At 41.7% G+C, this 14,609-nt stretch overlaps 2 protein-coding genes across 3 annotated transcripts in view; both read right to left on the reverse strand.

Moving 5' to 3' along the window:
* Positions 1-284: 284 nt before the first annotated feature.
* On the reverse strand, positions 285-874 carry LOC108646291 (histone H4). Its single transcript, XM_018092780.2, has one exon. The coding sequence runs from the start codon at positions 849-851 to the stop codon at positions 540-542; it is 312 nt and encodes a 103-aa protein (XP_017948269.1). The 5' UTR covers positions 852-874; the 3' UTR covers positions 285-539.
* A 1,911-nt stretch (positions 875-2,785) lies between these two features.
* atp13a1 (ATPase type 13A1) overlaps positions 2,786-14,609 on the reverse strand; it is a 34,706-nt gene continuing 22,882 nt past the window's right edge. The window contains exons 15-26 of one of the 2 annotated variants that reach the window (XM_012968067.3): positions 13,480-13,590; positions 13,191-13,316; positions 12,569-12,680; positions 11,924-12,123; positions 9,883-9,979; positions 9,622-9,803; positions 8,620-8,734; positions 8,337-8,533; positions 6,726-6,868; positions 6,090-6,201; positions 4,293-4,436; positions 2,786-3,163 (exon numbers count right to left, since the gene is read on the reverse strand). In XM_012968067.3, the coding sequence (XP_012823521.1) occupies positions 3,053-3,163; positions 4,293-4,436; positions 6,090-6,201; positions 6,726-6,868; positions 8,337-8,533; positions 8,620-8,734; positions 9,622-9,803; positions 9,883-9,979; positions 11,924-12,123; positions 12,569-12,680; positions 13,191-13,316; positions 13,480-13,590 (1,650 nt within the window). In that variant the 3' untranslated portion in view covers positions 2,786-3,052. 2 annotated transcript variants of the gene reach the window in all.

A 14,609-nucleotide genomic window follows, 5' to 3' on the forward strand; every position in this document is an offset into this window, starting at 1 on the left:
CGTACATTTTTTTTTTACTTCACATAAATTTCTTTGCAGATGCTTTAAAACTCAGAGCAGCCATTGTGTCACATTGTTACATTCCCGCAATAATAAACATCAGCGCTTTCTACTCGCAACCAAATCCTCTCCCTCCTGTCAGTCACCGAGACCCCCAATTATATCTGCGGACTAATAGCCCACACTGTGGGAGCCATTGGCTTATTCAAAAGGCCCGCCAAAATGTCTGGCTGTTATATGACCGCCCAATAAAATAGAATAACCCCTTTGCTCTGGCAGCCTACATAGCGTTTATTTATATATATTTATATTGCCCCATCTCTTTAGCTCGAGTTATTACAGCCAAGTCACCTATTCAGGAGATTTATCCCTTCAGCCATTCAGATCCGCACTGTGGGCCCGGACCTACTTTCCTTCCCAACCCGTAACATTGTATATTATCTGCTCCCTATAAATTGATTAGATACAATCACAGCCTTTTAGTGAATTAGTGGGGGCCCTTAAAAGGGCCGTTTTGATGGGAAAATAGAAGCGCGGATTTAACCCCCGAATCCGTAGAGAGTGCGGCCCTGGCGCTTGAGAGCATACACCACATCCATAGCGGTAACAGTCTTCCTCTTGGCGTGCTCGGTGTAGGTGACAGCGTCCCGGATAACGTTCTCCAGGAAAACTTTCAGCACCCCCCGAGTCTCCTCATAAATGAGGCCGGAGATGCGCTTGACTCCCCCTCTGCGTGCCAGGCGGCGGATGGCGGGCTTGGTGATCCCCTGGATGTTATCCCGCAGCACCTTCCTGTGGCGCTTGGCGCCTCCTTTCCCCAGGCCCTTACCGCCCTTGCCTCTGCCAGACATGTTTCTTCACGTTATTCTGATCAGAAATGATGAGAAAACCGTCAGCAAAGCGTTTCTTATATGATCTGAGCTGACCTGATAGGGGACTTTAAGAACTGATTATATCGGCGTCTCCGTACAAGACATTTGGCAACGTGTGATTGGTTGGATGGAAAGTGAAACACCCACACTCTTTGACGCGCTTTCACAAACCCCGCCCTTCTCGGTAATTGGTAGGTTTGCTGTACAACACGTGCTGTGAAAGGTTTTTTTTTTTTGTTTGTTTGTTTTCTATCGGCCGAAAGGGACGTTGACTTGAGGTTATTGAAAGTTTCACTGCTCCTGAAACATTTTGTACATACAATCTATAATAAACCTGATTGGAAGGGATTCTTTACAAACCGCGGAAGCGGTAACTGTCTGTAATTATATAGACCCCAGAGAAGGTTTATTGTCCGAAAAAAAAAAAAAAAAAGAGGGTAAAACGTTTCTCAGTTATCCCAGTATAGCACAGGGGGGTTGTACCCACCTACAACTTTATTATTATTTTTTTATATAGGATCACATGACCTAGAGCAGTGGTTGGCAGACTCTTTTCGCTTATCCTAGGATTGTTTGTATCCACTGCTCCTCTGTTTACAGGACAAAAGTACAGGCAGGTTAATTGGCTTCTGACTAAATTGACTATAGTGTGTGTTAATATGATTGGGGCATTAGATTGTAAGTGCCTCTGGGGCTGGGACTGATTTGAATGATGAATAATCTGTTAAGCACTATGGATTTATGTTGGCAGTATATAAATAACAGGAAATAAACAAAAAATAAACAGCAGTTAATGTCCCAAATCTAAAGGTGGCCATACACAGTACAAGCCACTTGTAGGCAATACTGGTCCGATGGCCATGTATCTGCCGTTTAATTCAAGGATCGCATCAATGAGCTGGGGAAAATCAATTTTAGGCCAGATATTGGTTGGGTAGACCCGTCAGGGGTTCCAATACACAGGCAGATAAGCTTCTCAATTGGTCTGAAAAACCCGATTCGGCAGCTGAAATCTGTCCCTTTTTGTAACCAAAGTCCCATCTTGAAGGTCATAGGGTATTTATGGAAACAAACAGGAACTCTTCCCAAAACTCACAATAAATGGGCTTAAGGTTGAACCCCCAACCCCACCCCCTTCTCCAACCCTGAGGCACAAGCCTAATAGTGCTTTGTAGTCAGCAGCCCTCCAGCTGTTGCTGAACTACAATTAACTATCATCGCAGAGCAGTCACAAAAGCTGGCGGTGATCTGTGGCTGCTGAACACACACAGACTGGACCTGGTCTCTGTGTATTTTGGCAAATACCAGACAAGACTGGCAAAGGTATTGCAGTCACTATTTATTGGGCCTGTGGGGGCTTTTTGGGCCTCTGTGTTAGTCCAGTCCTGACATAGGCAGGTTCTAGGTCATGTGACACCACTGCAGGTCACATGGAATTTACAAGCACAAATCACACCCCTAACAGCTTTACCCTTTGGAGGGATCAGTACAAGTGACTGTATCCCAAATTGTACACAGCCTTGCTGCACACAGCCTATATTTATAATTACCATGATACAATGATCCATTTTAGCCCAGATTGAAATTAACTATATAAATAACACCTCTTGTGTTCCTCTCCTGTCAGGATGTGGCCAATGTTTATTTATAAAATAAACAGAAACCCAAGAGGATGTGCACAGCTAATCACTGCTATTGTTTCATACAGGGAAGGATAATCTGCAGTTCCCTATCAGGTCTGCCTAGGGCTGTCAAAAGCACTAGGAGTTGCACCCAGAGGACACCAACTGGCTATCCCTACAGTTTTATTTGCTCTTTAAAGGGACACTCGCCTACCGAAAATGTGAATTCCATTTATTGTGTCAGTTTGGCCCTGGGGAACCCGGAGACAAAGTCAAAAAACCTTCAATAAATAGTTAAAACTCAACAATGCTGTTTATTTAATAAATTTAGGCGCTTTCCAAAAGCGAATTCCAGTAGAAAAAAAATGAGGGTACAGTTTGTCACGTCCCAAATGTTCAAAGTTTCAAGTGTTGAGATGACGCCCCTTCCTGCTCATCTTGGGCTTTTCACATCCCATTCCCCCTCACACACAGAGCTGTTGGTGCCTGAGGAATTCAGGCTGAATACTGAGCTGCGGCCAAACTGCGGGTTTAGCTTCTCTGTGTCCTGCATCAACATCAGGAAGGCACTCGGAGTTTGGAACTTCCCAGTAAGTACTGGAGGACGCGATCCACTGCCCACGCCGTGCAGAAGTCAATGAAGAGAACTTGGGCGATGATGAACTTAAACTAAGTGCAAGAAAGAAGAGGGTTCATCTTAGTATTCAGGAGGGGTACAGAGATAAATGGATTAATCTATTATCCCTCGGGTTTGTAGATCCCCAAACCCCTCCAGTGACAATTGTGCCTACAGTCTACTATATAATATACAGTTTGGTCCCCTAGAGAAATGACCAAACTATATATTATATTCTTATATTCAATTATAAGCAAAGCTAAGTGGTGTCATTTGTCACATGACTCACTTACAACAGGGAGTACATTATTTATTATAATATACCCCCTGTTTTAAATATGAGGATGTTAGAAGTTATCTTGGAGTTCCATGACCTGTATAAAAACACTCGGCCTTTGGCCTCGTACCTTTATATGGTCATGGGACTCCTCGGTGACTTATAATATCCCTATATTTTACAGAAAGAGGTACTCTATTCACTATATAAACTCACAGTGCATAAGAGCTGCCCTGAGCAGGGTCTCAGGTCAGGGGGAAGTGGCCTGGAATGAAACAATGCAGTGATATCTGCAGCAGCAGCCCTGTCTAAAGGCTGCCATACACCTTCAGATCCGCTCGCTTGCAATGTTGCCAAGCGAGCGGATCTTCTCCCAATATCCCCCACCTACGGTTGAGCGATATCAGGAGAATCCAGGCTAATTCGATCATTTGGCCCTGGGGCCAAACAATCGATTTATAACGACGGGTATAGGCAAAGTCGGTCCGGGGACCGCATCAGCTCGTTGACTAGATTTTTTTTAACCTGCCCAATTTCAGGCCAGATGTCAGTCGGACAGGCTCATCGGTAGTGCCCATACACGGCCCGATTAGCTGCCGAATCGGTCTAAGGGACCCATATCGGCAGCTAGAATTGGCCCGTGTATGGGAACCTTAACACAGACAGATGTTATCATATAGAACAGAATATTCCATTCTACATGATTCCGTAGAGCATATTGGGGAGTACAGTGGCCATTTATGTGACATTAAAATGTAGAAGGTACTGTGTCCCTATAAAGAGACCATATTGTTCCAGTTGGCTCTTTGATCTATGCTGCCAATCAGTTTACATGGCAACACGCTGATCATGTGCGCTGACAGCAGCAACTAAAACAAGAGTTAAGCACTAGATCAGTCTATTACCTCCATAGGGATGTCTACTAGGCCAAACTGGTCATTGAACTCCGGAGACGAACCAGACAAAAGGCCCAGAATGGCCGCACCTGATATGACAATACTCCAGAGTAAGGGCTTGTTCTCTCTCAAGCTTTCCATAAAAGGATGGCCCTAAATGGGAAAACAATGAAAACTCAATTAGCAAAGCCATTTATGCTTGTTATGAAATGACCATCCCCCCAAAACATCCCTTTAACTCTTTATTTCAGCAAAGCATGAGAAATAATGCAACTTTATCAGCTTGGAGATGAATGTTATGAACTTTGCTTGCTTCTACATAAAATACATGCCTAAAACATTACATTATTGGTGTACCAATTGCTGTTGTCAGACTAAAACAGGGTACCTCCTACCCCCCTTAAATGATAAGGATATTAGCAGTCACTGAGGGGTTCTGTGCCCATATAAAGGCACAAGGCTGCAGGCTGAGTTATACAGGGAACTCTGAGTATCACTCATGTATTATAAGGGATAATGTACCCCCTACTGTAAATGATAAGGATATTAGCAGTCACTGAGGGGCTCTGTGCCCATATAAAGGCACAAGGCTGCAGGCTGAGTTATACAGGGAACTCTGAGTATCACTCATGTATTATAAGGGATAATGTACCCCCTACTGTAAATGATAAGGATATTAGCAGTCACTGAGGGGTTCTGTGCCCATATAAAGGCACAAGGCTGCAGGCTGAGTTATACAGGGAACTCTGCTAATATCCTTATCATTTACAGTAGGGGGTACATTATCCCTTATAATACATGAGTGATACTCAGAGTTCCCTGTATAACTCAGCCTGCAGCCTTGTGCCTTTATATGGGCACAGAACCCCTCAGTGACTGCTAATATCCTTATCATTTACAGTAGGGGGTACATTATCCCTTATAATACATGAGTGATACTCAGAGCTCCCTGTATAACTCAGCCTGCAGCCTTGTGCCTTTATATGGGCACAGAACCCCTCAGTGACTGCTAATATCCTTATCATTTACAGTAGGGGGTACATTATCCCTTATAATACATGAGTGATACTCAGTCACTGAGGGGTTCTGTGCCCATATAAAGGCACAAGGCTGCAGGCTGAGTTATACAGGGAGCTCTGAGTATCACTCATGTATTATAAGGGATAATGTACCCCCTACTGTAAATGATAAGGATATTAGCAGTCACTGAGGGGTTCTGTGCCCATATAAAGGCACAAGGCTGCAGGCTGAGTTATACAGGGAACTGTGAGTATCACTCATGTATTATAGGGGATAATGTACCCCCTACTGTAAATGATAAGGATATTAGCAGTCACTGAGGGGTTCTGTGCCCATATAAAGGCACAAGGCTGCAGGCTGAGTTATACAGGGAACTCCGAGTATCACTCATGTATTATAGGGGGTATCACTCAGGCAGACAGACAACCCCTAAAAAAAGAAATCAAGCCACACTATACCCTGATCTCACATTAAAATGCTATATACACTACACATACTATACATATGTTATATACTATACTATAGTAGATACATAAGTACTTATTCAGTAAGAGTATCTAAATTCAGACTGAACGGGTGGAGGAGCATTAGACAAACAATAAAAACATGATAGGGATAAAGGAATACAGAATATATGCTACACCACTGCCCACATTTCCAACCTATAACACTAAACCCATATAGATATCAACAAACAGGAACCACAGAATCAGTCAAATTCTTGCCATTTTTTGATTTTACCACTGCGGCGCAGTGTGATGTCTTCAAGAGACAAAATTCCATTACCTTGTAGTTAATTGCAAATGTGGCCATCTGCATTGCCATGGACATTATATACACTGTGCTGTTCACAAGACTTGGCTCAAACTCTTTATATAAATCCACAAATTCTTCTTTCCTTCAAAACAAAGTGAATTTGCAGTTACGAATAAGGTAAAGCATGGACTGACTTGCATTAACTGTTTAATGTCTGTATAACCTGTTGCATTGGGATATAGAGAAACCCTACTGGTAACTGAACACTAAGGGAAGCAGTCGTAAGAGTCGGAAGTCTACTATACTCAGTGCCTGTCTGAAAGATTATTCTGGGACCTCCTTCAGGACATGACCTGCTGCAGATCCAATCAAAACCAAAGCCATTATATGAATGGACAATGATAGCAGCAAAAGGTTTGCCTGACAGGAGACTCCCATGATGCATTTACAACCTAGCAAATTCTGTTTGCTTCTAGAATTCAACGGAAACAGCTTTTTCTTTTTTTTGTGGGAATGTAGCAGCTTTGGTGATGCCACTCTGGTGCTGAATTGCTGATATGACACTCGATGTACACAGACTCTATATCCATGTAGCAGTCATGTGATCATCCCCTGTGTCGCTGCTGCACTAAACTGTCAGTTTGTCTGATGTGTGTGGCGTCTCACCTGGCTTCAGTTCGTACTAAAGCCCCCCGGTACAAGTACACAAGACTGCAGAAGTGGACGAGGAACTGTAAGAGCACGGTGAGGATCGTGTACAGGTTAAAGATGTTCGGCAAGGGGCGTTCTCTGGAGAGGTATTTCAAAGGCTGAAAAAAAAAAGTGAAAAAGTGAAGAATGAGAGGACACTGTATGGAACATAATGGTATTACTGAGCGCTGTTACGGAGCCTACAATAAGCACAGGAAAGAAATTCTCCTTCAGATTTTCCCCTAGAACAGTGCAGCAACCTGTTGCTCTCTACATACATTATAATGCACAGTTTCAGTATCTGATGACTGGTAAATTTAAAGGAAAACTAAACACCCCTAGGTACAAAAGGCCCTCTTCAACTGCCCTCCACTGGTTCCCTTCACCTCTCGCTTCCCACCCAGTCTATTATGCTGAAAAGTGCCCTTAAGGTGGCCATACACGTGGCGATCTGACGATGTTTCGTACGACCATCGGTCGCACGAAACATTGTAAGATCCACCACACACCATTCAGGGCTGAATCGGCAGGTAAGGAGGTAGAAACAATAGGATTTCTACCTCCTTCTGCCGATTCAGCTCTGAAGGGAGAATTTTGGTCAGGCGCCTTCTATGGCGCCCGATCAAAATTTTCAAACTGGTCCGATCGGCGAGTCGTCCGATATCAGCAGCTTCCTGCGATATCGGTCGACTCGCCGACATGCCATACACGCACCGATTATCGTACGAAACGAGGTTTCGTACGATAATATCTGTGCGTGTATGGCCACCTTTAATTAAAAACCCGAGATAAAAAAAAAACTGAATTTTTTGAGTTTTACTTTTGATGTTACTTGTGTGAAAAAATGTTGTTTACTTTGAAGGATTTTACTATAAAACCCTGTGTTATGTATTTTCTAACTTCTGTGTAACTGATTTTGTATCTGGTAGAGTTAATTGAAGGAAATGTCTATAGCAGTGGGGGTTGAAGGTCACTCCACTTTGATTGGTTTTAAATTTAGGTGGGTGTATGTTTGACCACGTATAAGTTTTACCACGTATATATAGATGTGCAAACAAATTATGGCGAGCCTATGATTAAGTGCTAGATTAGCATGAAACGCGTTAGGCTGCATACATGCGGTATGATTTTTTTAATGAACTATAATAAAGACTTGTATTTTTAATTTTTGGGGACTAAATCTTTAAACATTGTAAAAAAAAAAAAAAAAAAAAAAAAAAAACAGGGTTCTTCTGTCTATTCAGATACTCTTCGGGTCTCTTCACTGACAGGGACCCTGCACAGTTCTAGACTAGCCCCAACTGAGCAGGCTCCTGTAGGGTCCATATCGGCGACGAGACCCCAAGAGTATCTGAATAGACAGAAGATAGAGCAGCGGAGTTCCCAGGCGCCGCTTTTTAAGCTCAAGTCTATAACATAGAAAGTACCCCTATTTGAAGACTGTGCGGGAAGGGAGAGGTGGGGGGGGGGGGGTAATGGAGAGCAGCTGAGGGGGCTTTTGCTCTCCTTTAGAGAAATAGCCAGCATTTCCTTTTATATATACTTTAGTCTAACCCCCTGCCTATTTAAACAATGAACTTGGCATACCTTGGACCGTGAAATGAAGAGAAAGCAGCCGGCTAGCAGAAGGCCTTGCAGCGTAGCCTGAAAGTCGCTGAACTTCACACCCTCCAGGTACAGGACACTCTGCCCATAGGCTAGGATAAGGGCATTCAGAGCCAAGATCTTAAACATCTGCAAAGTGGTGACCAAAGTACAACGTCCTTGTTTTATGACATGGCAGACTGCAATGAAACAAAGGCACGGGTCAGAGCAAGTCCATCGGCAGAATAAAAGGTGATGAAATGTCAAGTGAAAGCTGCAAACTTACTGCACTGTATGGACGACAGCTTGGATGTGAAGGGCGCGGCTATACTGGCATCTCCCAACTTGACCACTTGCAACTGATCCTCTTCTAGTTCCTTCAGGACTTGGCTAATCCTTTCCTGGAGATGAAAACTGAAATCAGTTACAGATGCCCAAGAGGCTGTGACACAGTCGTACATAATATATGCACAGGGAAAGGCTGGTGAATTTAGAAAGAAATTATAGAAACCAGAATATAGGTAATTACTGTGAAAATAATACAGGTAATGGCTTAACTTGCTCTGTACAGCCCCTGAATTACACACCTTTCTCCCTGCATCCAGATTTATTTTGTTTTCCTATTACAAGCAGCTGAACAGCAGCTCTTTTAGTTACTTCCTTGTTTAGTGTGAAGCTCCGCCTCCTTTTGCTTTCTGAGAAATCTTTCTCTCTCTGACTACGATGACCTCAAGGAGATGCCTACTGCACATGTCTGATTTTATTTGGAGCAGAGGCAATGAGTATGCCCAGGAGGCACCTCCTTGAGGTCACCAAAGTCATAGAGAGAAGGAGGGCTCAAATGAGGGCGGAGCTTTACATTAAACAAGGAAGTAATTAAAAGAGCTGCAGTTCAGCTGCTTGTAATCGGAAAACAAAATACATTTGCATGCAGAGAGCAACCACTTATTTACTGCAGGATAGTCACTAACTCCCTCTTGCTACTCTTAGGGCATAATCCTATTTAAAAAGCATTATGTCATAAGTGACTCGTTATATCAGGGGCAAATTCCAGAGCTTGTACAGAAAGCATAGGCCCCTGCTAAAACACAAATTCCCCTGTAATAAGCAAAATTCTGCCAGAAAATCTTAATGCTTTTACAATTCAAAAACATAGCAGAACAGAGCAAAAGTAATTACTGTAAATGATCCCCTGAATGCTTCTAAGAGCCAAGCCCAACTTAAAATCCAACAGATGGATAAAATGCCCATTAAAAGGCTACTGTAGGGAACTTGAGTGATTATTTACCCGCTGTAGTGCCTGCTGCTCCTCACGCTGAGACATGATCCTGTTCCTGGCAGCCCTGGAGGTGGGCTTAATAGCATTGCTGGTAAAACTATGCGCTGAAGGTCTTCCATCGTTTGTGGTCTCCCGTGGTTTCCTTTTCTTCTCAGGAAGCCTCTCTGGTGCGTTGGCAAGCAGAGCAACCCCTGAAACATGCAAAATGAAGGATGAAATTCTTCTGCTCTGCCCTGAGGGGCTATTTCCAGCTCTCATTTATCTACTTACCGACATGGGCATGTTTCAGAGCACCGACATCATTGGTCCCATCTCCACACATCAAGGTAACGTATCCAAGCTCTTTAAGACTAGTAATAACAAACTCCTGTAAAAAGACCAACAGGTTGGAATATTTCTAGTCTGGGTAGTTCACCTTTAAATTAGCTTTTCGTATGAGGGACAGTCTGAAACAATACGAAATTGGTCTTCATTTTTTATTTGCAGTTTTTAAATTTTTGAATATTTATCTTTTTGTTCAGCACTTCTCCAGTTTAGAATTTTAGCAGCTATTTGGTTGTGTGTTGTCCAATTTAACCTAGCAACCAGGCAGTGGTTTGAAGGAGAGACAGGTCCTAAATAGAAAGACAGGTAATAAAAAGTAAGAATATCCATAAAATTGTAGGTTCTCAGAGCAACAGTTTTTGGCTGTCAGGTCACTGACCCCATATAAATACTGGAAAGAGTCAGAAGAGGAAGGCAATTTTAAAAAATAAAGACCAACTGAAAAGTTGCTAAGAATAGGCCGTTCTAGAACATACTCTCTGTAATAATAAAACTGTACCTGTACTTGATCCCAACTAAGATATAATTACCCCTTATTGGGGGCAGAACAGTCCTATTGGGTTTATTTAATGGTTAAATGATTCCCTTTTCTCTGTAATAATAAAACAGCACCTGTACTTGATCCCAACTAAGATATAATTACCCCTTATTGGGGGCAGAACAGTCCTATTGGGTTTATTTCATGGTTAAATGATTCCCTTTTCTCTGTAATAATAAAACAGCACCTGTACTTGATCCCAACTAAGATATAATTACCCCTTATTGGGGGCAGAACAGTCCTATTGGGTTTATTTCATGGTTAAATGATTCCCTTTTCTCTGTAATAATAAAACAGCACCTGTACTTGATCCCAACTAAGATATAATTACCCCTTATTGGGGGCAGAACAGTCCTATTGGGTTTATTTCATGGTTAAATGATTCCCTTTTCTCTGTAATAATAAAACAGCACCTGTACTTGATCCCAACTAAGATATAATTACCCCTTATTGGGGGCAGAACAGCCCTATTGGGTTTATTTAATGGTTAAATGATTCCCTTTTCTCTGTAATAATAAAACAGTACCTGTACTTGATCCCAACTAAGATATAATTAATCCTTATTGGAGGCAAAACAATCCTATTGGGTTTATTCAATATTTAAATGATTTTTAGTAGACTTAAGTTATGGAGATCCAAATTACGGAAAGATCCCTTATCCGGAAAACCCCAGGTCCCGAGCATTCTGGATAACAGGTCCCATACCTGTATAAGTTAACCTGAAGGTAAACAACTCCTTAAGGGCTACTGGACACAGCAGTGTGTCATTCCAAATAACCATAGTGGGATGTGCTCAGTTCTCAAACAAATACTGGTTTAAGCTTGCAGGAGCTGAGGATGTGCTCTATTTAGTCCAACTGCCAAAGCAGTCAACCACACAGGAGTTGAAAATGGTGCAGATTGCATCAAGTGGGCCAAAATGCCCTAATATGGCCAACAGGCAAATTCCGATAATGTGGCAAAGCATTGTCCATTCATTGGCTGATATGACCTAACATATATGTGTGCCCTTGCTTTGTGTGCAAGCACAGCAAATCTTATGAGCCAGGGGACAGCCCTTAATAATTAAAATGGTAGCCTTCTATTTTGAGTTATGCAATGGCACATACTACTAATAGAGTATATTTTTATGAAACTGGATTGGTTGTGTTTTAAATAAAGACTGTTTTATGCAATAAACTCAATTGGTGTGACACCACTGTTGTATCTGCTCCTCTCCGGGCCACCTCCTGCTCATACCACCTACCTTCACTGCTATATTCTGCCTTAAACCTCTCTGTTACTGCTCCTTACCACATGCATTCCATCCAAATAAATATGTGCCACTGCCCTTGAGATGACTACAGCTACCTCTTTGCAACTAGGTGTAGCTCACACCATACTCTAGTGGTGACATACATAGAGGTATATATTTTTATGCCTTAAAATGAAACACAGAGCAGGACATACCTTTTGCTTGGGTGCAACTCTAGCAAAGACTTGAACGTGAGGAATAAAAGCCAACAGCATGTCTCTTCTGACAGACTGCAAGTACGACAGTCCTTCTCCAGTCAAACACAGGTAATAGTTGGAACAAAAAGCCTGTATGTTGTCTGGGAACGCAGGCAAGGAAATTGTTCCATCGATGGATTGCCACATCCAGCAGGAATCTAAGACAACATACAATGCACGGCTGAGCTTTGTCGTCTTTTTGATTAGAAAACAGTTCACATACACACACATCATCTTGTGTTTCTCTTCATCTATACACACAGTATGGCCGTATAGTGTATCGTGGTGCAAGAGACTATACTATACTACTATACAGCAGCCATATGTGTTTTAGTCCCTTGATATCAGCATGTGCATTTTATAAATGCAAATGCTCTTATTCAGACTATACCCAGTATCCCCCTCACTACTCCACATAATGTGCAGCAGCCCTATGCACCAAGAAACGTGTAGGTACAGTTCATCAGTGGCCATTAAATCAAACATTCAACTTTTAATTCACTACTATAAGAAGTAGGGATTCAGCCTATAAGACAAACACAAAGTCACAGCAGAATGGCAAGCATAACGTACTAGGATCAGACCGTACCTGAGCCTACTAACCTCTTGTGTCCTGTATAGGCTGTAGTACCAAAGTATGCTGCTTCTCGATAAAATTAAGCTCCTCGGCCACGTGGCAGGCAGTGAGGGGGTTGTCTCCTGTTATCATCACCACCTAAAGGACAGAAATCTATCAGCAGGAGTGCAGATAAAAATTCTACTTGCAGTTCTACCGAACGTATGATTTTAGCTATTGCCCTTTTCAAAGGAAAACTTCAAGAAAAGTAGGTGTGATTTTCCCTACAAGGAACTATATTGGCTAGTGACAGATATTACTGGGCAAGTAAACTGTAGGATAATTTGGCCTCTTTCTATGTGATACAACAAAGATTTCCAACTTTTCATCAAGCCTATTAAGAGTGAAGACACACAGAGCTACTAGTAGCAGCTACTTATCATGGCTACTAAAATAGGCAATGCTGATCTTTTACTGATAATTGTCTTGTGTGTTTTAGCAGAGGCAATTCTAAGTATTGTCTATGACAGGATATTTTCTGGAGTTCAGTAGCCATGAAAAAGTAGCTGCTACTAGTAGCTCTGTGTGTCTTCACCCTAACACATGAAACCTAAATGTCCTCTCCTACATTCTTTGTATGTCACTCGTATTCCTTAGTAAGTGCCTTACATGATGTGATGCGTTTTGAATCTCTTTGATGACCGCTTTGGAGTCTGCTTTTAAAGGGCAAGAGACCACGATGAACCCAGCGAATCTCAGATCACACTCAAGCATTTCCCTTTTCATTTCACGCACCTGAAAGCAATAAAAGACAATAACCTACGTTATAGTTCATTATTCTATATCGGTTATTCGGGTAACATTGGCCCTGCTTTGCTTCCTGCACATTTGAAGAGTGAGCCTATTTGTGTTTCTGACTGAAAAACCCCAACCATAAATCTTTCAAGCAAGACCTTACCTGCTGATGGGTGAGATGACCAAGTTCTTTGTATCCCAGGGCTAGAACTCTTGCTCCTTCTCGGGAGATTTCCGTGTGCACTTGGTTGTAATATTCAGGGCAGTGAGAAAACTACAATTTTTTTTAAAAACATATACAAATTGAAAAATGATTCACTGTCTGCATTTCAAATAGAAAATATAAAGTATGTCCAAAGTTAAATACCTAGTGTTGCATGAAAAATCTAACACATATATTAGGGAAGGTTATTGAATTTATTTTCTTTTACTTTTCTTTTCATTGCTAGTAGTTCTTTATGTAAGCAAAGAGCATCCCTCATCTGATTTCTATGCTGCAAAAATCATGCACTGCAGAAAGAAAAAGGTTTCCATCATAGAGAACTAGTTCAGCTGGATCTTATTTCAAAAGCAATGAAGAACAAATCCCATCATATAAAAAATGGTGTTTATCCATTTGCTTTAGGACAATGCTTTTGTACACTTTGCCCCATATGTAATAAAAGGCACTAAGTTTGCCCGGTAGCAGAAACCTATAGCAACCAATAAAAGGTTTGCTTTTAAACAGGTGACCAGTAAATTCTAATTCTACCTGTTGATTGGTTGCTATGGATTCCGACTCCTGGGCAAACTTAATGGGGTTATGTAATAAAAGGCACTAATAACCAAAATATGGGTTCGAATCCACTGGCAGCTCCAATCATATTCCGGGGTCAAGTAATGTAATACACAACTATACATATATATATACATATACATATATATATATATACATATACATATATACAGTGGTGTGAAAAACTATTTGCCCCCTTCCTGATTTCTTATTCTTTTGCATGTTTGTCACACAAAATGTTTCTGATCATCAAACACATTTAACTATTAGTCAAAGATAACACAAGTAAACACAAAATGCAGTTTTCAAATGAGGGTTTTTATTATTTAGGGAGAAAAAAAATCCAAACCTACATGGCCCTGTGTGAAAAAGTAATTGCCCCCTGAACCTAATAACTGGTTGGGCCACCCTTAGCAGCAATAACTGCAATCAAGCGTTTGCGATAACTTGCAACGAGTCTTTTACAGCGCTCTGGAGGAATTTTGGCCCACTCATCTTTGCAGAATTGTTGTAATTCA

This window comes from Xenopus tropicalis, chromosome 3 (genome assembly GCF_000004195.4).
Source record: "Xenopus tropicalis strain Nigerian chromosome 3, UCB_Xtro_10.0, whole genome shotgun sequence".
Lineage (NCBI taxonomy): Eukaryota > Metazoa > Chordata > Amphibia > Anura > Pipidae > Xenopus > Xenopus tropicalis.

Coding starts and splice junctions, on each gene's coding strand:
- LOC108646291 (XM_018092780.2), bottom strand. CDS start 851: ATGTCTGGCAGAGGCAAGGGCGGTAAGGGCCTGGGGAAAGGAGGCGCC.